At 42.8% G+C, this 27,387-nt stretch overlaps 2 protein-coding genes and 1 non-coding gene across 4 annotated transcripts; 1 reads left to right on the top strand and 2 right to left on the bottom strand.

Annotated features, from left to right (window-relative positions):
• Positions 1–3,691: 3,691 nt before the first annotated feature.
• On the bottom strand, positions 3,692–3,748 carry LOC118938568 (U7 small nuclear RNA). Its single transcript, XR_016486156.1, has one exon. It is a non-coding gene; the product is annotated as a U7 small nuclear RNA (small nuclear RNA).
• Positions 3,749–9,493: 5,745 nt separating this feature from the next.
• LOC110486458 (epithelial membrane protein 2) lies at positions 9,494–16,060 on the top strand. Of its 2 annotated transcripts, none has more exons than XM_036941144.2 (5): positions 9,494–9,706; positions 12,621–12,703; positions 13,251–13,353; positions 14,164–14,304; positions 14,405–16,060. In XM_036941144.2, exons 2-5 carry the CDS (start codon positions 12,626–12,628, stop codon positions 14,566–14,568), a joined length of 486 nt encoding a protein of 161 aa, XP_036797039.1. In that variant the 5' UTR covers positions 9,494–9,706; positions 12,621–12,625; the 3' UTR covers positions 14,569–16,060. The 2 variants fall into 2 exon arrangements, with proteins under 2 accessions (XP_036797039.1, XP_036797038.1); XM_036941143.2 differs by having other exon boundaries at positions 9,504–10,145.
• Positions 16,061–16,206: 146 nt separating this feature from the next.
• Positions 16,207–19,450, bottom strand: LOC110485182 (germ cell-specific gene 1-like protein). The gene is made up of 5 exons (XM_090196595.1): positions 19,135–19,450; positions 17,930–17,977; positions 17,676–17,837; positions 17,192–17,303; positions 16,207–16,848 (listed from the first exon to the last, which is right to left on the bottom strand). The coding sequence occupies exons 1-5, from the start codon at positions 19,430–19,432 to the stop codon at positions 16,344–16,346; spliced, it is 1,125 nt and encodes a 374-aa protein (XP_090052721.1). The 5' UTR covers positions 19,433–19,450; the 3' UTR covers positions 16,207–16,343.
• Positions 19,451–27,387: the final 7,937 nt, after the last annotated feature.

The raw sequence follows: 27,387 nt of genomic DNA, 5'->3' as shown, positions 1-27,387 counted from the left end.
GTACAAATATTAGGAACACATTTCCTAATATTGAGTTGCACCCAGTTTTTCTCTCAGAACAGACTCAATTCTTCGGGGCATGGACTATAAGGTGTTGAAAGCATTCCACAGGGATGCTGTCCCATGTTTACTCCAATGCTTCCCACAGTTGTGTCAAGTTGGCTGGATGTCCTTTTGGTGGTGGAACCATCCTTGATACACTCAGGAAACTTTTGAGTATGAAAACCCCAGCAGCGTTGCAGTTCTTTTTTTTATTTCACCTTTATTTAACCAGGTAGGCCAGTTGAGAACAAGTTCTCATTTACAACTGCGACCTGGCCAAGATAAAGCAAAGCAGTGCGACACAAACAACAGAGTTACACATGGAATAAATAAAAGTACAGTCAACAATAGAGAAAAGTCTATATACGGTGTGTGGCAATAAATTGGCCATAGTAGCGAAGTAATTACAATTTAGCAAATTAACACTGGAGTGATCGATGTGCAGATGATGTGCATCTTGACAAACCGGTGCGCTTGGCACCTACTACCGTACCCCGTTCAAAGGCACTGCAATCTTTTGTCTTGCCCATTCAACCCTCTGAACGGCACACATACACAATCCATGTCTCAAGGCCTAAAAGGGAGCTTTCACCTGGTCAGTCTCATGGAAAGAGCAGGTGTTCCTAATGTTTTGTTCACTCAGTGTAAAACACAACCTTATTAAGCAAAGAAATTGATTTAGCAAATCTCATGTAAAAGCAAAAAGGACAGTCAAGTAGCCCCGAGTCATCATTTCCAACCCAAGTCATAGCGCAATAGGAGTGCCACGGCTCACCTTTGATGTGACCACACAGGCAGTGAAGGGTGCAGACATGAGCAGCTCTCCATGTTGCCTGTCCATACTGTAGCCACACTGCAGGGCCAGCGAAAGCAGTGGCGTCCATTATCCTCTACCTGCAGGGGGAAACCAACACAGCACACATACAGACCTGACAGTATCCCTATAGACTCATGATAGCAGTAGAAATATAGTTACAGAAACATTGGATTCAGTCCAAATTATGCCTCTAAATCTGTCTGTTCAGCAGCCATAGTGTGCATGCGGAGTACAATTGTGATAAATTATACTATATAACTCCACACTTACCCTGGACTCGGAGCTCCTCTTTGGCTCCATGAACTTGCAGTCTGACAGTCATTCCCTGAGACGAGCAGCAGAGGGAGGAGGGGGCCAGGGCCTGAGACACTGGGCAGGACATCTTCACAGGGGTCCCTCTCCAGATCAGGGGCAACACATAACTACCATCCTGTCAGCAGCACCGCAGGCCACAGGAAAGGAGTGAATAACAGTGTGTGAAGAACAATAGAAAAAGCTTTTATGTTGACAGAATGACAGTCACAGAACAGTTTTGACCTGCCAGCCTGACAAGTTTGGAGAATGGATTGTGATTATGGACATCAAGTCACTTTTAAGGGGAGAGGGGTGAGTGCTACTTTACCTCTTCTTGCTTGATGTGACAGGCATTATAAGGTACCACAAACATCAGGTCTCGCCATTTCGACTCGACAGAGTAGCCACATGCAGAGGGTAGTTGGGCCAAGGTGACAGCAGAGGCATTCGCTAAAGGCAAGAGGACAAATGAATAGAATAGCCTAGTTATGCATCATTCACACCCACACACCTTGTGGTCAGACTTAGGCTACTTTAGTCCATTATTGGGATAACTTTACTCCTTATAGTCCAAGGACCTTACATGTTTTGTTAAAGGTGAATTGGCTCTGGAAGACAAAATTGTCAAATACTCCATCGAAAACGTGAATCAATTCTCAATTGCAGTATGTTTCTAGAAACATAAATCCCTCTACTTTCATATCACATCAAAATCATTTCACAAATGAAATTACTGTACACTGTTTTCAACACAGTTGCAGCCAATATTATTTTTTTAGTGACGACTCAAGTTTGTGGCGTCCGTTTTCCATTTACAAAGGTGTTCAGAGACGCAGATAGCTAATTAGCACAGTAGTCCACTGTCTTCCGTATTATTCTGTACGTAAATCCGTGACACTCCATGTAATATGATATGCTACATTTTGTATGGTATGTGTTCATTTGTATAAAAACAATGGCTAACTTCAGCTAGTCTAGGGATTAAGGTTAAAGTTAAGTAACCATCTGTCTTGTGTAACCATACCAAACCAATTTGAGTGTCCCAGATTTACACTTACTATGTTACGTCTAGGCTGGGGAACCCTAACGTTATAAAAAGGTGTGTATCGATTTAAGTTTTTGTTTTTATAAATTATGTCTTGCTGATATGAAAGATAAGGAAGGTCCTTATGCTTATAAAACCCTACCCCAAGCGATGTGAGTTACTGTTCAGACCGAGCGTCAGGGCTCTTTAAAAAAAACTCCGCTGTACAGAAGACACCTTCATCCAGTGACTAATGTGTAACGGAACTGAGAGTCACGATCAACGGGATAGGTCACTGTCCGATTTACCTCTTGTCTACCAGCAGATGTTGGGCTCTTCTCTCTCTGACAGTGAGGGTCATAGTCTCCACATTCTACCTCTGGCTCCGTTCTCAACCAGCTCTCTGCTTTCGCTATCTCACCTCGAACTCGGATCTTTCCTGCACGCACTCCTAAAACAGACATAACATTAGCCTATTATGCATACTTTGAGAAAATAAATAAGTATCTAGTCAAACTAAACGGGATAGGCTGAATGGTAGAATAGCCTACACGACAAACAGAGCCCACTTATAGTTTAGAGTTACCTGGAGTTACTGAATCTGAGTGGTTCTCATCGTTTCCTGTGAAGGAAAACTTTCCACGATGTAAATTCTGAATTTTTCCCTGATTGCAATCGCTATTACTGTATGATTTAAATGGCAAATCTCCCGAATGCTTCTCCTCGTGTTGTTTGGCATGGTACTTATCATTGAATAGCACCATTCTAGGTTGAAAACGCATCCGTTTTCTACCCGAAACTCGTGAGAATGTAAAGTAGGAGGATACCGTAAACGTTTTGTTTAAAATACATTGCCAATATGATTGTTTCTCAACGTGCATCAACACACTGGGACGAGGCAAAAGGGAAAGGTATATACCACATGTATTCACGTATTCAAGTAGTCTTAATTGGCAATTATTCTCAACAATGGCATGCCGATTCCAATTATGCTTGTCAGTTCTACAGGGATATATAATTTCAGGCTTGCTATATAATTTACCATAATACAAGTCAAATTGACACTTAATCACAATTACATTAGAGATGACACGCTCTCTTCACTCCACAAGGGGGTGGCATTGTCATGCAAGTCAAAGCACACATTGAATTATCCAATCCCCCGAGGAGCCTCTGGTCATTACACCCTTACCCTGATATGGCCAAGTAACCTTACACAGTTCCTAGAACTTTGCTTTGTTATTATGGTAGGAAAATAAACCATAATCTGCTGTAGCACAAGAACATCAGCAATTGCTGAGAGGTGAACCAGACCCTAATCAAGTTTCACTTTTGAATGTATGGGTTAGGGAACCTGCTTTTGTACCAGCCCACATGATGTAATACTATAGTATACTATGGTATAAATACTGTAGTATTACTATATTTATACAATATAGTATTCACCGTAGTGTTTTAGCAGAGTAGTGTATTATTTACTATACTGTATTGTTTTTGTATCTTTGACATAAAAGTGGGGTCTTTCTCCTTGAGGAAACCTGCTGGACAAATACTAAAAGAGCAAATGATCCATAACCTGCATGTAGGTAGGACTGGAGCCTGAACAGATAATTCAGCTCTTCTGTAACCTGTAGGGAACACAACATATGATCTATACTTGGCATGTAGGTTTCTCACTGATGACTGACACAAATTGGGATATGGGGGAGGGGAATGGTTGGGGTATATGCAAATTAAAAACTAGTGTTTTTGCAGACACTGTAGTGCTTTGGGGGAGGATAATACTGTAGTATTTACTATAATATATCTATATATAGTAAGCACTACACAATCGAAGGATACTACAGTGTGAGGTGTAGTATACAAGACAATTATATAGTAAGTACTACATATGATCAAGGGATACTACAGTGTGGAGTATATTATTCAACAGTATACTACAACAATCTATAGTAAGCACTACACGATTGAGGAATACTACAGTGTGGAAAATAGTGTTCTATAGAATTGTATAGTAAGTACTATAGTAAACTGTAGTCTTTTTTTGTGTGGGAACTGCCCTGAAATCTTTTGTATTGAATGTAAACAGTTGTTGGAACAACCAAAACAACCAGTTGCTACATTTCTTATCGGTTTTCTGTTACTACATTGGGCTTCATGTCCCTTAAAGCTATGCCATCTAGAAAATTTGTGCATCGTAGGGATTTTACTTAGCGTTTCCTTTGTAATATCATCACTATAACCATTGCTATTATTGTCATAGTGACACTGTGCCACCACATGACAACATCAATGTTGATCATTATCAACCAAACTGTAAAGTGGCGTGAATTGTACAGACAGCAGTAGGCCTAAGAGTGACTGGAAAACAAATTCCACTGTACTTTCCTCTTTTATCAGGCATCTGCATACAAACTACTGTAATATTCAAGAAGGACAAGTGAGTAACAGAGGGATTTCATTGAAACTGAGCATAATGTACACTAACTGAACCACGCTATTCAATAGGCTACATGAAGAGAGTGTACAGGGGAGGAGAGGGGGTTGATGGGCGAGGCAGAGTGATGACTCATATTGTGAGTTGCCTAGCAACCAACGGTCAGGAGTTGTTTTCTTTTCAACCTTTCAAAGCAAAAAATATGTATGTCTGGATTTCATTGAGAGAAAAGAGGGAGCGGGGGTGGTAAACGAGGGCCGAGCAGGAAAAGGAGGGACAAAACAGTCAGAGAAGGAGGAGGAGAAGGGTAGATCATGTGCAAACTAAGTGAAATGTAGCAATGTGAGATCTAAAAAAAGAAGTGACAGAGAGGGAGTGGATCAAGAATAAAACCCTGACCAGACACCATGGAAACGGGCGGCTCCACAAAATATCAGGATTTCTTTTGTATTGAATGTAAACAGTTGTTGGAACAACCAAAACAACTAGTTGCTACATTTCTTATCTGTTTTCTGTTACTACATTGGGCTTCATGTCCCTTAAAGCTATCCCTGGCAGTTTACTTTTTCTTCTTAAAAAAACAACAACAACAGACTGCTTTAAGACCTGTTGGAATTCCCCTTGCAGGGACCCACGTGAAAAAAAACTATAGTATTCTATGGTATAAATACTACAATATTCACTGTAGTGTGTTTGCAGACTTTACTGTAGTATTCACTGTAGTGTACCTTTATTTAACAAGGTAAGCCAGTTAAGAACAAATTCTTATTTACAATGACGGCCTACCGGGGAACAGTGGGTTAACTGCCTTGTTCAGGAGCAGAACGACAGATTTTTACCTGGTCAGCTCGAGGAATCGATCCAGTTAACTATAGTATAAATACTGTAGTTAAAGAAAATGGTAGTATAAACTATGGTTATTTATGTAGTGCTTTTGCAGATTGTAGTATACAGTAGTATTTACTGTAGTGTTTTTGCAGATTGTAGTATACAGTAGTATTTACTGTAGTGTTTTTGCAGATTGTAGTATACAGTAGTATTTACTGTAGTGTTTTTGCAGATTGTAGTATACAGTAGTATTTACTGTAGTGTTTTTGCAGATTGTAGTATACAGTAGTATTTACTGTAGTGTTTTTGCAGATTGTAGTATACAGTAGTATTTACTGTAGTGTTTTTGCAGATTGTAGTATGTATTGTAGTGTTTTTGCGGACTGTAGTATACTGTAGTATTTACTGTAGTGTTTTTGCAGATTGTAGTATACAGTAGTATTTACTGTAGTGTTTTTGCAGATTGTAGTATACAGTAGTATTTACTGTAGTGTTTTTGCAGATTGTAGTATACAGTAGTATTTACTGTAGTGTTTTTGCAGATTGTAGTATGTATTGTAGTGTTTTTGCGGACTGTAGTATACTGTAGTATTTACTGTAGTGTTTTTGCAGACACTACTGTAGTATTTAGCTTACTATAGTGTTTTTGTTTTATTATCTTAGACGTGGAGGCTTTTTCCTTCAGGAAACCTACTGGAGAAATACTAAAAGATCACATTTTCCATAACCTTTAGATAGTAGGACTGGGGTCTGAACGGATAGCTCAGAACTTCTACTCTTTTATATAACCTGTAGGTAACACAATACTGTATGTGGTCTATACTTGGCATGTAGGTTTCTCACTTATTTTTTTGCGGGCATTACTGTAATGTATACTACAGTGTTTTTGGGAGGGGGTAATATTGAGTATTTACTATAGTATTCTACAGTATACTTCAACATTATATAGTAAGTACTACACATTATCGAGGGATACTACAGTTATAGTATAGTATTCTACAGTATAATACAGTTTACTATCATTCTATAGAAGGTACTGTAGTATTCTATAGGAAACTGTAGTATTTTCTTTAAACGTGGGGAGCATTGAGAAACCCCAGACGAATCTAAAGGAACCACAGACTGCCATAGTTTTGCCGTTACAGGCCTCAACTGATCACTGTCCCCATCATCCCCAGGGAAATCAGAGTGTTATGCAAAAGTAGATATAATCTCTTGAAACCAAAATGATAATGACAGAGCAAATCAAATGTCATTCTCATTCTGGTCACGTAAAGGGTAACACAAATCACAGGATGTCCATGTACTCTGCATAATGATATCATTTAGTTCCGAGGCTTACATAAAATCACATTGATGTCGATGTCCTAGGACCTAGTCCAACTCTACCTGTTTCTGGCTGACCTATGATGGCACCTGGCTGACCTGAATGTTGCTCCACCTTAATTAGGCTCATATGTCTCTTACTTTGGCTGGCTTTCCAGTGGCTTGCCAGGTATTACCACATAATCACAGACCCCTACTACTTTACACTTTCCTCTTGAATTTTTCAGCAAGAATATTGTCCCTGGGATCTCTAATGGAGGGAGTGACCAGATTTAGCAGCCCTCAGTACACTAATATGGGTGGTAGCTGCACCTGGGCAGTTTCAAGGGGCTTGATCTTGCTTGTGAATTACTTGTGCATTACAAAGAATAATGTATGTGGACGGAGCATGCCACAACATGGAGATCATGGGAGTTGTATCCTTCAACTGGCAGCAATGTTCCCTCTAAGCTGTGAGCACGTGTGCAGAAGAAATATCAGCGTGTAGAGAAGCACGAGATTAAACTTCCCTCAACTTTCTAGAGTTTCCCCCCTTAGTTAACACTATAACACTATACATTGGCTGCTACTGTAGGCTGAACGACAGAACACCTATTACCATGTTAAAATGTTATGTGATGCCTTTTCTCCATTGTTTTTGATGGTATGCTACTCTGGTAGGCCTACATTATGATCAAATAGCCACAGTAGCCTACTTGACCACTGTTAGTTCTAACTTAAAGCGGGTACATCCTCGGTGTTCACAGTAAACGCACGCCAGAAGTTGCACAGAATTTTCACAACTTTCAAGTTTGCGTTCAACAGACCTGAAATTTGCTCAGTGATGAAAAAACATGAGAGGGAACATTGACTGGCAGGCATAGAATTAGACGGTCCATTTGCTCCTTTGATCCAGGTGCTATTCCCTGTAGGATAGGGAGCTCCTTTCACCTTCCACTGTGTGTGTGTGTGTGTGTGTGGCATTAATCTGAGGGCCAGAAGGGTGTGATCGTGTGTGTGTGTGTGTTACAACGGCACCATGACATCAGTGTGTACCTTACCTGTATAGGAAACCAGTCAAGCGACAAGTGGGAGTGAAGGGATGAGTGAGATCCCAATAGCCTCATCCCAATTAGTCAACACTGGATAGGGAGAGAGTTTCAACACACTGTTTTTGATACAGGCTATTATCTGTTCTGACTCATTAAACAGTTTTCTTTCAAAATTACCCAGCATATCCCCTACATACTCTTGCTGTCTTTCTAAATGTAAACCTAGCAATCAGACCTCCAGGACAGTCATGTTGCCGTAGACAGACTCAGACAGGCAGAGACCGGGGAGAATGACACAGCTAACCACAGCAGATCATTTGACCATTGTAAAGTGACGTGCTTATGGTCACGCTTACTCCCTTTGGCATGTGGACACTGGACCTGTTTCACACGGCCGTGTGGAAATACTCTGTCAGTGAGCGGGCCTGGGAGCTCCTCAGCGTTGAGTCACAAGCGGCGTGGTCTTTCTCAACGCTCACAGAAGTAACCCACGCATTCTAACTTCTCATCCCTACACAAGGCAAGGCGAGCCACAGCCACGCTGTAGACCCACCTTGGATCTGCCTTGAATATTAAGGAGCGAACACGTTCTTAATACTGTACATACAACACTTCAATTCAAACAATATCACAACTGTTCCCGTCTGCCTTTAGGGCACGTGTCAAACTGATTCCACAGAGGGTCGAGTGGCTGCAGGTTTTCACTCCACCCTTGTACTTGATTGATTAATTAAGGTCACTGATTAGTAAGGAACTCCCCTCACCTGGTTGTCTAGGTCTTAATTGAAAAGATAAAAACAAACCGGCAGACACTCAGCCCTCCATGGAATGAGTTTGACACCCCTGCTTTAAGGGCTCTGGTTTTTCCAGTTTTGATTAAGGAAGGGAAACGAAGGGCTGATTGTTGATGAAACGATCCCATTGGTCCTCTCAAAAGCTACACAGGCAAGTTAGTTGTTCATTTCACTGGGGCCCCGCCCAGCTCGGGACCAGCTTCCATAGGCAGGCAGAGGCAGCAGGGATATATAGTAGGCCACACTGTACCCAAGCTAGCTTACCTCACCTGTCAGGTAGGTGGGGCCGATACACCCTGGGAAGAGGCAGGCTAGACAACATTTCTAAATTCCCTCTCTGCCTTTTTCTATATTTGAGGCCCAGTATTTGAGTTGCCTGTCCCCCTAGGGGCTAGGGTGTATCCTATTGGATTTGTGACAGTCACAGCCTTAATGTTGGGTGTGGGGAGTCCCCAGTACATCTTTAGAGGTTACTCCGCATTCCTTGACTTTGACCCAAGTGAGGAATCGTGTTTGTGGAACCGTATCCACCAATAACCCAGTATGTGACGTGCCCAGTAGATAATACTTTGAGGTCTGAGAGTCACTTGGCCAAACATGTCTGAAACCCCATCATTACCCTGTGACATCACCTGAGGCTGCTGAAGCACTCTGTATGTAGCACATTACCTCAGCAGAGGTCAATAGAAGTAGGTTTCTTTCACCCTACGTATATTGTCAGACTATTGTCCTAGATACTGCACTATATCTATCAATCAAGTGTGAATATGAGTTGTACTTGTGGGAAACCGGTTTCTCTCACTCGTTCTCATGCGAACACACAATCTCTCTCTTTCTCTCTCTCAGGCTATGACTTGCACTTGTTACCTCCTCCTCTCCCTCCCTCCCTTCCAACCAACTACATTCCTTCATTCTGACTATCCTCCCGGAGAGAGAGCTTTGGAGGGGAAATGGAGAGAGGGGGTGGGGATCAGGCAGAAACACTACACCCACCACGTCAGTGTGTGGAGATACGACAGCAACAATGTGGTCGCTCTGGTTACTACTGAGTCTCCATGGCAGCAGGGATTTGAATTCATGACAATATTTTGGGAGTTCCCCAAACATCAGTGGGTGAGTCAGTGTGCTTCCTCTGAGTACTCATGGATATAATGGCCTAAATAGACAGAGTGACAAAGACATAGCTATAACATGAAAAACAAATACTCCACCACAACATTGTTGAAATAGTGGCTTTTTGGGTAATTGCATGCATGTGAGACAGAGAGAGGGGGGAGAGAGACAGCGAGAGAGAGAGAGAGAGAGAGAGAGGGGAGAGAGAGACAGAGAGAGAGAGAGAGACAGAGAGAGGGGAGAGAGAGACAGAGAGAGAGGGAGAAAAAAGGAGGGAGAGATTTGGGTGGGGTGTGGACTCGAGGAAAAGAGGGAGGGAAGTGGGTGGAGGTGTGGTTGTGAGTGTTTGTGTGTTCCTTGGCGGCGAGGGCTGAGTCTGACATTTGGAACGTAGAGAGCAGAAGGAATTGGGCTTCAACAGAAAAGCTACCATCAAAAAGTAAGTTGAACATTTGTGTTCTCCTTCAGAACTCTCAACTCTTTGACATTCCCTTTGTGTGTTTTTTAAATGATAATAGCCTACACAATAGCCTATATGCCTGCCTTCTATTTTATTACTCTCATGACTAATACAATTGCACGCAGTCAGTAGAGGAGCGAATTAATTAGAATTGTAGCTAGCACGTCTTTTGTAATGCAAGTGATACTGGTAGTTTATTCCTTTGCCAGGTAAGTTCAGTGTGGGCGTGTTCAGGTAATTGATCAGGGAGTTGGTTCTGAAACAAACATTACAAGGTGGAAATTCAAATGCACTGCAATTCTGAAACTTTAAGTATACATTTAATTAAAGTTCCTAATGCACACGCTTTAGCACATGAAACCTATCCTGTAATTTCTGGTAGGTAGCTGAGTGCATGATGGAACTATGCTCCATCCTAGAAGGCAGGGAGTTTGTCATGAATTCAGTGTTTACTCTCTGTGACTCTGGCAAACTGCTGCGGTTGGATAGGGTGTACTTTGTATTTCCTTCACATAACAGAACAGCAGCTGTCAGCTCAGACAGTCAGAGGTTTAATTGTCTAAGACTAGCTCGAGTTCCCTCTTCATTTGTCCCTTCAGCACTTAGATGAGAAGCTCTCATATGAGAAATTACACAGACCATCTTTTGCGTTCTCAAATATTTACACACAGTTGAGCTAACTAAGAAGTACTTGATCCCAATTACAGTCATTTTGATGTGTACGTGGGCGGGAACTTGGGGTGGGTCAGTGTTGATGTAGATCACATGTCTGGACCCAACCCAGACCAGCCCTTTATCCCAGAGAGGTTCCCTGCATTCCAGATGCGCTCTCGCCTCACTCTGTCCACACCCACCAGATCCCAAGCCGCTCTATTGCCAGTAGTAGGGGTGGGAAGGAACTCTAAAGTGTATCTGTGAGTTGTTCTCACAATATGATTGTATTTAGGAAAAACAAGCATCAAGCAATCGCGCCTTCTCTCTACTGAGAATGGCCATTCAAACAGTCATTCAGCTTATTTTGTTTTGATTGTTTATGGTCTTTACTGAATGAATAAATCAAATAATGGCCATTGTAATTGGTGAATTGAGATTGTTTATCAATATTTTGAGTTGAGCTGCCTAGCTAATCTGAACTGGATAAGGCAGGGGTTCTCAAAGTGGGGTCATTCAAACCCACTAGCAATGGATTGCAGTGGGTTCGCAACCACATCTCAAAATATATATATTTAGAACATAAATTGTATTATATGAATATTACTAACAACAACAGATGTAAAAAAATAAAACAATGTCCAAGGGATCTGTGGAGTACGTTTAGGGGTTGTAATACAACACAATGCAATATTATTCATCTACAATATGTTCTTACGTTTAGGGGTTGTAATACAACACAATGTAATATTATTAATCTATAATATGTTCTTAACTCCAGGCGACATGGGCCTGGGAAGCTCACAGGGATATTGGTATCCACAATAGTTTTACATAAATGCAGTGTAATTTCATCTTTAAAACTGCAAAGTTCTCGCTCTGCCACATGACAAAATCTGTAGAATTGCAGGAAATTAGCTTGGAAACGGCAACATTTTCTCTCAGATGGCAAGAGACGAGCCTTTAAAATGTTCCTTCCTAGGGCCCAAAACTTGGCCACACACTGCCGTAGTCATGCCAATACTCCTTGTATGCTATTATTATTATTAACTTGAGTTGTGTTCTGATTATGGGGGGGGGGTTACATGATGAATTTACTATCCCAAAAGGGGTCCCCGGCCCCGTAAAGTTTGAGAACCCCTGGGTTAAGGTGTGTGTTTATTTGGGGGAGGTGGGGCAGGCAGGGAAGTAGGTATTTTGTGCAGTTATTCTAAGGAGTGGCGGTTTGTTGCAAGCTACAAACAAGTTACAACTCGTCTCCTGCCGACACTTCCCCCTTTATCCCTCTGATTTTCTCGCTCTCTGTTTCCCAGGCCTATCACTACTTCACTTGACCAATCACTATGTCCGATCTCAAATCTCTTCCTCTGAATCCTTTAGATTCATTTTTTATCACGCCTCCCTCCATTTCTGTTAGTGTGTGTGGCTATAACCCATCTAGAGTTATAAAGCCGCGCCCTGGGGGGGTGCAGACTCAGGCCTTCCATCATTAATGACTGCCTGTTTCAAAGTGCTGAAGCCAAGCCTCACAGTGCAGCCTTTGTCAACATCCATATCTAATAGTATTTAATGATAAAAATACATGAGATTTAAAGCTTTCAATAAACCAAAGGACACTGTACAGCAACAGTACAAAACAATAGAGTATCTGATTCCTGTCACTCATGTTAAGCCCTGTGACAGTGTCTGGTGTCCCTCAGTCTCCCTTTATTTGATATGGTATAGAACAGGGAAGTGTTTGACCAACTTTGAACCAAAAATATATATATTTTCTCCCTCTCCCTTGTTCTGTCTTTCTCTCAGTCATCATGTTGGTTCTTCTAGCCGGAATCTTCCTCCTTCACCTCACCGGCATCATCCTCCTCCTAGTGGCAACTATCGACAATGTAAGTAATCCCCCACTGCTCCTCCACTTAGTTCTCTTCATGTTGACATAGCCCTGTGGAGCTACACACGAGGGCACGTCTCTTCCACTATGTCTGTGGAGTGTTGAATCAAAAGATGAAAGCATGCTATGTTAGCCCTCATCGGCTCAGGCCTTTGGTGCTGTTCTGTCAGTGTTCCACTTTGGTATTCTGGACTACATTTCTGAGCTCACTCTCACCCCTGAAAGAAGATGGGTGACAAACAGGTTGGCCAGTGTTTCATCACTCTGAGTGTGTGTGTGTGTGTACCTGTGCGTTATCGTCAACATTGAGGCTGCATAAACATGCTCTTGTTTGTGTGTGGGATTCCAGTGAGTGTTTAAAGGCCTGTTGTAGTGAGAGGCACATACCTGGCTGCTGTGGTATGCTGCTATGTTCTACCGATGTACCGATGTACCGTCAACCCATTGACTGTTATCCCTGTTTCTGGACTTCCAAATGCATGTGACGACACAACACATGAACCTGTGGATGTTCATTGACTATCTCTCCTCTCTGTCCTGTCCAGGCCTGGTGGATGACAAAAATCGTGTCCACTGATGTGTGGGCCAGGTGGATACTGACCAATGGAACCTGGAGCTCCAACGATCTCCCCGGCCAGTACCCTCAAGGTAAGCCTGGGCCATACTGAACCGCTGGGCTAAAATGTAAGGAAACATTCTCTGTGGAAAAAAAAAACAGCACTGCAGGAAATTAGCATAGCTCCTGGATATACAGTATATGTAAATATCATCCTACATGTGAATTAAATGTTTTCTTCATGTCTCAATTCACCCCAAGATATACATTTTTGCAGCACAGAAACAGGAACAGGTGTAGTTTATCCAGGATGTGGGTTTACTGCGCTGGAGGTTTGGTTGAATTCAGGGTAGAGCTCCATAACAACTGCCATCTAACTTGTCTCTGTGTGTCTGTCACTGAAGTATGATTGATCAGTAAGCACTCTATTGCCCAACGAGGGAGAACAATGCCATTTTCTCATAGAGGAAACTGAACAGAGGGCGTGGCAGGATCAGAGACAGGGTTGGGGCTGGTGGGGAGGTTCAGATTTGCTTGAGTACGTACACTGAAAGTGCATTACAAATACAGTGAGTCTGTGTGTAGACCTTTAGTGAATGTGTGGTCAAAAGTATGTATGTAGCAATGTTGTATCTCTCATAAAGTGTTTTATTTGATTGCTGAGAAACCCTTTTACAACCTATGAAATGAACTCGTCTTAAATCCTCTCATAAATATTCCTTAGCACACAATTTTCCACATTAAAATACTTTCATTGTGTCTCTAAAAAACAGATCTGCCCCTTTCACCTCTGCATTCCAGAGCGTGACACAACACTGTTTCGTTAATATGGTGTTGATTTCTGGGTGTGTCTGTTCTGTAAATAGTCCTTACTCAGTGTCTGTCTCTGTCTCCCTCTACAGAATACCTCCAGGCAGTGCAGGCTAGCTCCATTCTGGCCTGCATATTCTCTTCCCTTGGCCTGTTTGTGTTTGTGGGACAGCTCTTCACTCTGTCAAAGGGACAGAGATTCACCTTCTCTGGCATCTTCCAGCTCCTAGCCTGTACGTATTGCCCTAAACACTTTCAATCTTCAACCTGTTAAACAACTAGTTCTGTCTTTGCTTGATGTTTGTCCCTCCCTCCCTCTCTCCCTCCCTCCAGGCCTGTGCATCATGATCGCTGCCTCCATCTACACAGACATCTTTCACAAGAATGAATCGGATGGTTGGTATGGCCACTCCTTCATTCTGGCCTGGATCTCCTTTGCGTTCACCTTCATCTCCAGTATAATCTACTTTGTCCTGCGAAAGAAGACCGCAAACTAGAAGCAGAAGACTAGCCCAAACCCAAGGGACAGGCTCAATATCTTACGATCTGATTGTTTTTTGTACAATTAGGTATGGATATGAGTGTGGGATACAAAAGAGGAGAGTTATCCACAGATTTTCTGGCTTGAATTTTGATTCATGTATCTCTTTTGGTTCCCTGAAGTGTGTCTAAACATATTGTAATAACTTACCTGTCCTGCCCACAGTTATAACTTACCTGTCCTGCCCACAGTTATAACTTACCTGTCCTGCCCACAGTTATAACTTACCTGTCCTGCCCACAGTTATAACTTACCTGTCCTGCCCACAGTTATAACTTACCTGTCCTACCCACAGTTATAACCTACCTGTCCTGCCAACATAGTAATAACCTACCTGTCCTGCCCACATAGTAATAACTTACCTGTCCTGCCAACATAGTAATAACCTACCTGTCCTGCCCACATAGTAATAACCTACCTGTCCTGCCCACATAGTTATAACCTACCTGTCCTGCCAACATAGTAATAACCTACCTGTCCTGCCCACATAGTAATAACCTACCTGTCCTGCCCACATAGTAATAACCTACCTGTCCTGCCCACATAGTAATAACCTACCTGTCCTGCCCACATAGTAATAACCTACCTGTCCTGCCCACATAGTAATAACCTACCTGTCCTGGCCACATAGTTATAACCTACCTGTCCTGCCCACATAGTAATAACCTACCTGTCCTGCCCACATAGTAATAACCTACCTGTCCTGCCCACATATTACCAAGTCCATGTTTAGTTTTCATGGGCTCTTAATATAAAGTGGGACAACATTTTCAAAGTTGATGAAACTTTTACAGCCCTCATATATTCGTTGGAGAAGGTAGAGGGGAGTCAGAGAGTAGACGGAACAGTATCTCATTATTTCAGAATCATAGTCCTGAACTATTCTTGCTTACATTTGATTTATTTCTCAATTAGGCTCATAATAAAACAAGGCCAAAACTCTCAAAACCAGAAGAATGAATTGACTAGTGCCGCAAACAGAATCCAATTTGAGAAACTGTCAACGATCATTACCCCGTTTGACTTACAGCCCTACTGTAGTGTGCTGAATAAGACAAAAATATGATGTATTTGCCAATGTCCATACATTGAATGGAACATTAGTACTAACCTCACTGCTAACTGGACCCCTCCCCTTTTTAGTTATGTAATTATTTTTGCCAATTATTTTATGCTTTGTACCATTAGTCTTATTGTGTAGGTTAACTTCCGTTTGTCTGAATCAACCTATCCCCCAGACACACCCATGGACTGACAGACAGACAGACGGATAGATCTTGAGTGCCTTGAAATCTGACAGAGCATATTTGCTCGCTGCACATTGAGATATATGTGTAAATATGAACATGTTTGGTTCCACATTGTGCTTTGTATGTCTAATGCAATTTTATTTTTGTTACTATTATCAGTTTGATAATAATTTGTATTAAAACCTGATTTAAATCTAATTTCTCCTGTCAATGCTAAACAATTTTATATTAATCATAATTGGTGAAGGAGGACAGATTGCAGGAAGATGAATGATACCTAGTCACTGGTAGAGGGACACCACAGTGAAACTGACAGAAGGCATACTAGTCTGTGAATGAAATCATTTTGCACATTTTCACAAAGTTTTATTGACAGCATGCATACAAGTTTGGACAGAGAGCTTCAGACTACTTCACACTGATTTGCTCTGTCAAAATCCAAATGCATGTTGGCTCATAGGTAAGTATCACACACATACAGTCAAAGTGGGCTGTACTCCTCATCGGAGTACTCCCTCCCCTCTTCCTCCATCTCTCTGCCCCTGTCCTCTGAGTAGTACTGGGGTGTGTAACTGTGGACGGACAGGGGTAGAGTGATGGAGGGAGAGGGGAGGGAGTGGCGGTGATAGGGGGACAGGGGAGCAGGGTGGGATGGGGGAGGTGGGAAGTATTCAGGGTGGGGGAGTGTGTAGCAGTGGGGGAGGGAGAGGGAGTGGGTGAGTGGACGGGGTGATGAGGTTGGGGGTGGCGAAGGGGAGTCATAGTAGGGTGACAGGGGTGAGAGTTCTGGGGATGGTGGGGACATACAGGGGTGAGGGGGCGGAGGGCAGTAGTAGGGGGCCGGGGCTAGCAGGGGCTCTATGTCAGGGAATCGAGGGGGGTACAGGCGGGCTTTGCGCCTACGCTCCATTACAGTCTTCTTGGTGTAGTTGTTGAGGGTGGAGACTCCTGACAACATGCAGCAGGTAAAGGCCAGCCATGCCACACTAAGACAGAAACATAGAGTAGAGAGACAGGAGCAGCAAGGAGGATCGTGTTAATCTGAACCCATGTGTGGAAGCCTACAAACATATTTCATACCCTTATCTTACTAAAACACAATTGCTACAAGGCATATGCGATATTGCAATAATCTATTTGAGATGGACAGAGGTCTTTAACAGGAGCCCTGGCCTCATGAGAGTCGTTGAGATATCTCTCTTATTTAAAGGGGAACATGTAAACACTTAAGCCCACTTGCTCCTGGAGACCAAAGAATCAGGAGAGCACACTGTAGATCAGAGAATAAGTAGTGGTACAGTAGTAAACAGTGTGTGTGTGCAGACTCACTAAAAGCCCCAGGAGTAGCCATAGCTGTGTGGTTTGAAGTCCTCTGGACCCATAGAGGCAGTAGTCTGAAACACCTGCATGAACATCATGTGAGCCACCATTCCCAGTAACCCTAAGATAATTAAACAGACATTGAAAGTTTTTATGTGGATTCCATCAGAGGGAGCTTTATTAAAGATAGTTTAACTTGCAATGACTGTGATGTGTGGTTGTCTTACCTACCTTAGTTGGGACGCACTGGTTGTAAGTTGCTCTGCATAAGAGCTTCTGCTATAACAGGTTTTCCCAAACTCGGTTCTGGGGCCATCCCCCGGGTACACGTTTTGGTTTTTGCCCTAGCACTACACTGATGACTCAAATCATTAAAGCTCGATGACTAGTTGGTTACTTGAATCAGCTGTAGTGACGACGACTCAGAACCGAGTTTGGGAAACCCTACGCTAATTGATCGACAAAAAGATAGAATCTAAATTCAAATGTGTACCTCCTAAAATAGTGAAGACTGCAGAGTAGGCATTGAGGAGCTGTCCCCAGATCTGTGAGGGCCAAAAGGCATCCAGACACAACTGAAGAGACAGCAGCACACAGCTGATACACAGCAGCCCAACATACATGAGCTCCATTGACACCGACAACCACAACATTCCTGCAGGGGGAGAGAGGACGATTACAGTACAACTGTGTCATGACTGTGTAATGTGTACCAACATACAATCTTGACACTGCAGAATCCTTTACCTTTTTCACCCCCTGGAGTTAAAGAAAGAAAACTGCGACACTTTTCCTCTAAAAAAGAAAATACATTATTATTTCATGAATAAAATCATGATCATCTATCAGACAAGGTACATTTATGTGTGGGACAGATTACACACATAGTATCAGGAATAGTGGTCCTTGAGAAAACCTTTCTACCCAATGGGCACACATCATTTCAACTTGGATAATTGTTCCAATGTGTTATCACTGTGCTTTCAACCATCTAAAAGCACAACCAAATGTCTGATCTTTGGTTCATTTGTACTACAGTTTGTGTTATCACTGTGTTTCATCTAACAGCAGAACCAAATGATCTGGATTGCAGTTAAATAACATTAAAAATTTAGATTTAACAGAGAAAATGAAATGTAACCATACTTTATAAGTCATATATCATCACTAATACTATTTAGGCCTGTATAGCATCTGCAATTCAACCAAAAGATAGAGAACACATACAGTAGACTCTACTGAGTAGAGGCTTAGGGTTTCAAGCTTTGGTTGATTTGAAATGGAATCTTCAAGTTAATCATTAACATGTTGGATTCACGTCTCCATCTAAACCAAACATCTAAATTGAAGAACAGGACTAAATAAGTGCATTTAAAGTTTGATTAAATTAGATTTAGTCCTATTCTTTCATTTAGATTTTTGGTTTAGATGGAGACTTGAATCCAACATATAAATGATTAATTTGGAGACAAATTGCCTCTATCAAGTCTTCTCCAGCCCCAGCTTTAGGGTGTTGAGTTCAGTCAAGGCGGGGGGTTGAATAATATAAACCTTTCTCTCTACCTGGTCATAATCCATAATTAAGTCATGCTGTTCGAATCTAAATCCCCCTGAACAGAGCACCGATAGTAATCCTCTTTATAGAGTGCAAGAGCTCACACACACACACACACACACACACACACACACACACACACACACACACACACACACACACACACACACACACACACACACACACACACACACACACACACACACACACACACACCACCGTACCTAGACTCTCATTGCGTTTAATCTCACCAGCGATATTCATTTTGATCCTCGCTTCCCATTGTTACATTACTGTGTGACTGCAACTCCCCCACTTTGAACCCACTATATTCAACTCTTGGACACAATCCTAGAGGTATTAAAGTTACAACCATTTTCACCCCCCAAAGTCTCACCCCAGGCGTCAGTGTAGATGTTCTCCTCACAGCTCATCCACATGCCTGCATGGAAGGCAGGGAAGACGAAGCGGTCGTCCCCCGTCTCCCAGGAGAACTGGATGGAGGTGGAGTTGTGCGAGACCCCGGGCACAGGTATGCATTTGGTCAGTTTGTTGGCCGAGCAGAGGGGCTTGGGGACCTTCTGACTGCCCTCACACCAGTAGGACGACAAGAGGGCCATGGCCCCCAGGACCAGAGACACTAGCGTCTGGAAGAAGGTGAGCTTGGGGGACCGCACCCAGGACAGAAACGACATGATGAAGGGAGAGAGCGTGAACCTGGGGTGGGAGGAGGTGTTGGAGAGGGGGAGAAGTTGTATTTTAACAGCTGGTCAAACACTCCCTCAGTCTATACTATATAATGACAAAGGTAGACGGGCCCACTTCAGACACAGACTCTGTCAGAGCACTTAACATGACAGGAATCAGACATGGACGTTGACAAAGGCTGCACTGTGAGGCTCTCTTTTAAACAGTATTAAGATAGTTGAGAGAGAGCATATGGAAAAGGAAAAGAAAGTATTCAGAGGAATTTCCAACCCAACTGAAAGAAAACAATCTAATCCCCCAAAGTCTTTCCTTGCTTGGACACCCCTCACCCCACTTTATTTTGACCTCCACACATAATTGGAAGAGGAAGTGTAAACTCTAACATAGCCTATTAGCTACAAAGGTAACTCCAAACACATTTTCAATAAGAGCAGCTGTTTAGCTGGTTAAACAAAAGTTAGACATGTGTTGGGAAACACTTATGTCTAAGTTAAGAAAGCTTACCAGCAGCCAGAGGCACTTTCCGTACTGGTAGCTTATTCGTAGGTGCTTTTTCAAAGCTTGTGAGAGACTTCAGTAAGTGTAATACCAAATACCGTATAAACTCTGTTTACAGTACATCCGGAAACTATTCAGACACCTTGACTTTTCCCACATTTTGTTACATTACAGCCTTATTCTAAAATGCGGGTAGCCTAGTGGTTAGAGCAGGTAGCCTAGTGGGGTAGCCTAGTGGTTAGAGCAGGTAGCCTAGTGGTTAGAGCAGGTAGCCTAGTGGTTAGAGCAGGTACCCTAGTGGGTAGCCTAGTGGTTAGAGCAGGTAGCCTAGTGGTTAGAGCAGGTAGCCTAGTGGTTAGATCAGGTAGCCTAGTGGTTAGAGCAGGTAGCCTAGTGGTTAGAGCGTTGGGCCAGTAACCGAAAGGTTGCTGGACAAAAAAACATTATTTTTAAATAAAAATTATACAAATCTATTTCACCTTTCATTTACAACTGCGACCTGGCCAAGATAAAGAAAAACAGTGCGACACAAACAACACAGATTTACACGTGGAATAAACAAAAGTACAGTCAGTTACACACTAGAAAAAATCTATGTATAGTGTGTGCAAATGAGGTAAGATTACGAAATAAATAGGCCGTAGTGGCAAAATAATTACAATTTAGCAATTAAACACTGGAGTGATAGATGTGCAGAAGATGAATGTGAAAGTATAGATAATGGGGTGCAAAGGAGCAAAAAATGTAATAAAATAAATAACAATATGGGGATGAGGTAGATTAATCCTCAAGCTGACAAAGTAAAAATCTGTCGTTCTGCCCCTGAACAAGGCAGTTCACCCACTGTTCTCCGGTAGGCCGTTATTGTAAATAAGAATTTGTTTTCAACTGACTTTCCTAGTTAAATAAAGGCAACAAAAAAAAAATTCAATACCCCAAAATGACAAAGCGAAAACAGGTTCGCAAATGTATAAAACATAAAAAACAGAAATACCTTATTTGCATAAGTATTCAGACCCTTTGCTATGAGACTCGAAATTGAGCTCAGGTGCATCCTGTTCCAATTGATCATCCTTGAGATGTTTCTACAACTTGATTGGAGTCCACTTATGGTAAATTCAATTGATTGGACATGATTTGGAAAGGCACACACCTGTCTACAGTATATAAGGTCCCACAGTTGACAGTGCAAGTAGAGAAAAAACCAAGCCATGAGGTCGAAGGAATTGTTCGTAGAACTCCATGACAGGATTGTGTTGAGGCACAGATCTGGGGAAGGGTACCAAAAAATGTCTGCAGCATTGAAGGTCCCCAAGAACAAAGTGGCCTCCAACATTCTTAAATGGAAGAAAGTTTTTGAACCACCAAGACTCTTACTAGAGCTGGCCGCCCGGCCAAACTGAGCAATCGGGGGAGAAGGGCCTTGGTCAGGGAGGTGACCAAGAACCCGATGGTCACTCAGAGAGCTCCAGAGTTCCTCTGTGGAGATGGGAGAACCTTCCAGAGGGACAACCATCTCTGCAGCCCTCCACCAATCAGGCCTTTATGGTAGTGGCCAGACGGAAGCCACTCCTCAGTAAAAGGCACATGACAGCGTCCCTGGAGTTTGCCAAAAGGCACCTAAAGGACTCTCAGACCCTGAGAAGCAACATTCTCTGGTCTGATGAAACCAAGATTGAACTCTTTGTCCTGAATGCCAAGAGTCACGTCTGGAGGAAACCTGGCACCATCCCTTCGGTAAAGTATGGTGGTGGCATGTCCTTGAGTGGCCCAACCAGAGCCCAGACTTGAACCCGATAGAATATCTCTGGAGAGACTTGAATATAGCTGTGCAGAGACACACCCCATCCAACCTGACAGCTTGAGAGGATCTGCAGAGAAGAATGGGAGAAACTCCCCAAATACAGGTGTGCCAAGCTTGTAGCGTCAGACCCAAGAAGATTCGAGGCTGTAGTCGCTGCCAAATGTGCTTGAACAAAGTACTGACTAAAGGGTCTGAATACTTACAAAAATGTATATTTGGGGTTTTACCCCTGTGCAAGAGGGCAGGTGTAGTTTGAGACGGATTACATTCCTAATTATATAACTGAATGGTAGGAAGACCAGCAGGACTAGAAAATGTCAGCAATTACAGGAGAAAATAGCTTTTCTGTTAATCCTATAGAACAAATAATGGCTCAAATGTTCAGAAGCATTGACGTCAGACAGTAAGGATCATTTGAAAGAGAAAAAGGACCCACCTTCTTCAACCCGTCTTATTTCCTCTTGATCTTCAGTTCTTCATGTAGTGAGTGTAGATTGTGGTAGTATTTAATGGACTCCTATTCCTCTACCCGTCTCCTCTCTCTCTTCTCTTCCTCGCCATCAGATAGCATGTCAGTGATTCAGGGTGTTGACCCTCACACTAACCTCTGTGGAGTGTGTGGCTGTCACTCTTCATGATACCGCTTGGTCAGTAAGTCAGGGTGCTCAACCAAGCCTTAAGCTCCCCTCCTCTTTAATCTATTGATACAACTCTAAATCCACAGTGGACAACTCCATTCAATCTGTTCTCATTTTCCTCCATTTTATCCCACTCTTTTACCCCTCCTGTCTTCCCGCTTTCTCTCGAACTAGCCACACTCTCCTAATACCACCAGTTTGAATATAGTGTACCAGATATAGTGTACTAGCACCACAGCAACTTTCAAAGTAAAATGTATGACTTCACATCACTTGAACATTAATTACACCGGATGATGTATTTCATCTCACAAATAAGAAACTCCTGGACAAATTCTATTCCCACACAGACATGCTTCTGGTAGTTAGTCTCACAGACTTTCCATAGAACTTTACCAGAATGGTAAATCTCCCATCTGTTTTTCCTCAGAACATCCTGAATAAATAGCATCTTAACTATTTTATTTCTTGTAAGGTCTTAATTCAATCCGTAGCGCTGAAGATCTGCGCTGTAGCGCAATTGAAATGTAAAGGCCCAGCGTAGTCAAAATTCTGTTTTGCCTGTATCTTATATCATATTGTACAACAGCTGTAAAAGCCTGAAAAAATTTGACCAGTGTTATTTCCTTATAGTCTGGTTTAAAAAAACTGGAAAAAAAATATGTAAACACAACAGGCAACAATTTCAAATATTTTACATACAGTGCCTTGCGAAAGTATTCGGCCCCCTTGAACTTTGCGACCTTTTGCCACATTTCAGGCTTCAAACATAAAGATATAAAAATGTATTTTTTTGTGAAGAATCAACAACAAGTGGGACACAATCATGAAGTGGAACAACATTTATTGGATATTTCAAACTTTTTTAACAAATATTATTCAGCCCCTTTACTTTCAGTGCAGCAAACTCTCTCCAGAAGTTCAGTGAGGATCTCTGAATGATCCAATGTTGACCTAAATGACTAATGATGATAAATACAATCCACCTGTGTGTAATCAAGTCTCCGTATAAATGCACCTGCACTGTGATAGTCTCAGAGGTCCGTTAAAAGCGCAGAGAGCATCATGAAGAACAAGGAACACACCAGGCAGGTCCGATATACTGTTGTGAAGAAGTTTAAAGCCGGATTTGGATACAAAAAGATTTCCCAAGCTTTAAACATCCCAAGGAGCACTGTGCAAGCGATAATATTGAAATGGAAGGAGTATCAGACCACTGCAAATCTACCAAGACCTGGCCGTCCCTCTAAACTTTCAGCTCATACAAGGAGAAGACTGATCAGAGATGCAGCCAAGAGGCCCATGATCACTCTGGATGAACTGCAGAGATCTACAGCTGAGGTGGGAGACTCTGTCCATAGGACAACAATCAGTCGTATATTGCACAAATCTGGCCTTTATGGAAGAGTGGCAAGAAGAAAGCCATTTCTTAAAGATATCCATAAAAAGTGTCATTTAAAGTTTGCCACAAGCCACCTGGGAGACACACCAAACATGTGGAAGAAGGTGCTCTGGTCAGATGAAACCAAAATTGAACTTTTTGGCAACAATGCAAAACGTTATGTTTGGCGTAAAAGCAACACAGCTGAACACACCATCCCCACTGTCAAACATGGTGGTGGCAGCATCATGGTTTGGGCCTGCTTTTCTTCAGCAGGGACAGGGAAGATGGTTAAAATTGATGGGAAGATGGATGGAGCCAAATACAGGACCATTCTGGAAGAAAACCTGATGGAGTCTGCAAAAGACCTGAGACTGGGACGGAGATTTGTCTTCTAACAAGACAATGATCCAAAACATAAAGCAAAATCTACAATGGAATGGTTCAAAAATAAACATATCCAGGTGTTAGAATGGCCAAGTCAAAGTCCAGACCTGAATCCAATCGAGAATGTGTGGAAAGAACTGAAAACTGCTGTTCACAAATGCTCTCCATCCAACCTCACTGAGCTCGAGCTGTTTTGCAAGGAGGAATGGGAAAAAATGTCAGTCTCTCGATGTGCAAAACTGATAGAGACATACCCCAAGCGACTTACAGCTGTAATCGCAGCAAAAGGTGGCGCTACAAAGTATTAACTTAAGGGGGCTGAATAATTTTGCACGCCCAATTTTTCAGTTTTTGATTTGTTAAAAAAGTTTGAAATATCCAATAAATGTTGTTCCACTTCATGATTGTGTCCCACTTGTTGTTGATTCTTCACAAAAAAATACAGTTTTATATCTTTATGTTTGAAGCCTGAAATGTGGCAAAAGGTCGCAAAGTTCAAGGGGGCCGAATACTTTCGCAAGGCACTGTAGTTACAGTTCATATAAAGAAATCAGTCAATTTAAATAAATTCTAATCTATGGCTTTCACATGACTGGGGCAAGGATCAGAAAAACAGTCAGTAACTGGTTTGACCACCATTTGCCTCATGCAACGCAACACATTTCCTTCAAATAGAGTTGATCAGGCTGTTGATTGTGACCTGTGTACTGTTGTCTCACTCCTCTTCAATGGCTGGTGGAAGTTGCTGGTTATTGGCGGGAACTGGAACACGCTGTCGTACACGTCGATCCAGAGCATCCCAAACTTGCTCAATGGGTGACATGTCTGGTGAGTATGTAGGTCATCGAAGAACTGGGACATTTTCAGCTTCCGGGAATTGAGTACAGATCCTTGTGACATGAGGCTGTGTATTATAATGCTGAAACATGAGGTGACAGCGGGGGATGAATGGCACGACAATGGGCCTCAGGATCTCGTCACGGTATCTCTGTGCATTCAAATTGCCATCGATAAAATGGAATTGTGTTCATTGTCCATAGCTTATGCCTGCCCATACCATAACCCCACCGCCACCATGGATCACTCTGTTCACAATGTTGACATCAGCAAACCGCTCGCCCACACAACGCCATACACACTGTCTGCCCGGTAGAGTTTAAACCGGGATTAATTTGTGAAGAGCACACTTCTCCAGCGTGCCAATGGCCAACGAAGTCATTTACGATGCAGAACTGCACCCTGGTGAGGACGACGAGCATGCAGATGAGCTTCCCTGAGACGGTTTCTGACAATTTGTGCATAAATTATTTTCATCAGATGTCTGGGTGGCTGGTCTCAGACGATCCCACAGGTGAAGCCAGATGTGGAGGTCCTGGGCTGGCGTGGTTACACGTGGTCTGTAGTTGTGAGGCTGGTTGGACGTACTGCCAAATTCTCTAAAACGACATTGTCTTATGGTAGAGAAATTAAGGCAAAATTATATGGCAACAGCTCTGGTGGACATTCTTGCAGTCAGCATTCCAATTGCACGCTCCCTGAAGACATCTCTGGCAATGTTACAACTGTTACAGACCTATATCCATCCTGCCCTGCCTATCTAAGGTCTTCGAAAGCCAAGTCAACAAACAGGTCACTGACCATCTCGAATCCCACCGTACCTTCTCCGCTGTGCAATCTGGTTTCCGAGCCGGTCACGGGTGCACCTCAGCCACGCTCAAGGTACTAAATGATATCATAACCACCATCGATAAAAGACAGTACTGTGCAGCAGTCTTCATCGACCTGGCCAAGGCTTTCGACTCTGTCAAACATATTCTTATTGGCAGACTCAGTAGCCTCGGTTTTTCTAATGACTGCCTTGCCTGGTTCACCAACTACTTTGCAGACAGAGTTCAGTGTGTCAAATCGGAGGGCATGTTGTCCGGTCCTCTGGCAGTCTCTATGGGGGTGCCACAGGGTTCAATTCTCGGGCTGACTCTTTTCTCTGTATATATCAATGATGTTGCTCTTGCTGCGGGCGATTCCCTGATCCACCTCTACGCAGACGACACCATTCTGTATACTTCCGGCCCTTCCTTGGACACTGTGCTATCTAACCTCCAAACGAGCTTCAACGCCATACAACACTCCTTCCATGGCCTCCAACTGCTCTTAAACGCTAGTAAAACCAAATGCATGCTTTTCAACCGTTCGCTGCCTGCACCCGCACGCCCAACTAGCATCACCACACTGGATGGTTCTGACCTAGAATATGTGGACATCTATAAGTACCTAGGTGTCTGGCTAGACTGTAAACTCTCCTTCCAGACTCATATCAAACATCTCCAATCTAAAAATCAAATCTAGAGTCAGCTTTCTATTCCGCAACAAAGCCTCCTTCACTCACGCCGCCAAACTTACCCTAGTAAAACTGACTATCCTACCGATCCTCGACTTCGGCTATGTCATCTGCAAAATAGCTTTCAATACTCTACTCAGCAAACTGGATGCAGTTTATCACAGTGCCATCCGTTTTGTTACTAAAGCACCTTATACCACCCACCACTGCGACCTGTATGCTCTAGCCGGCTGGCCCTCGCTACATATTCGTCGCCAGACCCACTGGCTCCAGGTCATCGACAAGTCCATGCTAGGCAAAGCTCCGCCTTATCTCAGTTCACTGGTCACGATGGCAACACCCACCCGTAGCATGCGCTCCAGCAGGTGTATCTCACTGATCATCCCTAAAGCCAATACCTCATTTGGCCGCCTTTCGTTCCAGTTCTCTGCTGCCTGTGACTGGAACGAATTGCAAAAATCGCTGAAGTTGGAGACTTTTATATCCCTCACCAACTTCAAACATCTGCTATCTGAGCAGCTAACCGATCGCTGCAGCTGTACATAGTCTATCGGTAAATAGCCCACCCAATTTACCTACCTCATCCCCATACTGTTTATATTTATTTACTTTTCTGCTCTTTTGCACACCAATATCTCTACTTGCACATGACCATCTGATCATTTATCACTCCAGTGTTAATCTGCAAAAATTGTTATTATTCGCCTACCTCCTCATGCCTTTTGCACACAATGTATATAGACTCTCTTTTTTTTCTACTGTGTTATTGACTTGTTAATTGTTTACTCCATGTGTAACTCTGTGTTGTCTGTTCACACTGCTATGCTTTATCTTGGCCAGGTCGCAGTTGTAAATGAGAACTTGTTGTCAACTAGCCTACCTGGTTAAATAAAGGT

The sequence above is a fragment of the Oncorhynchus mykiss genome, chromosome 13 (assembly GCF_057628025.1).
Source record: "Oncorhynchus mykiss isolate SJ-2025 chromosome 13, ASM5762802v1, whole genome shotgun sequence".
In the NCBI taxonomy this organism is placed as follows: domain Eukaryota; kingdom Metazoa; phylum Chordata; class Actinopteri; order Salmoniformes; family Salmonidae; genus Oncorhynchus; species Oncorhynchus mykiss.
The sequence above is the reverse complement of the archived record's forward strand: the minus strand, read 5'-3'. Positions and strand labels throughout refer to the sequence as shown.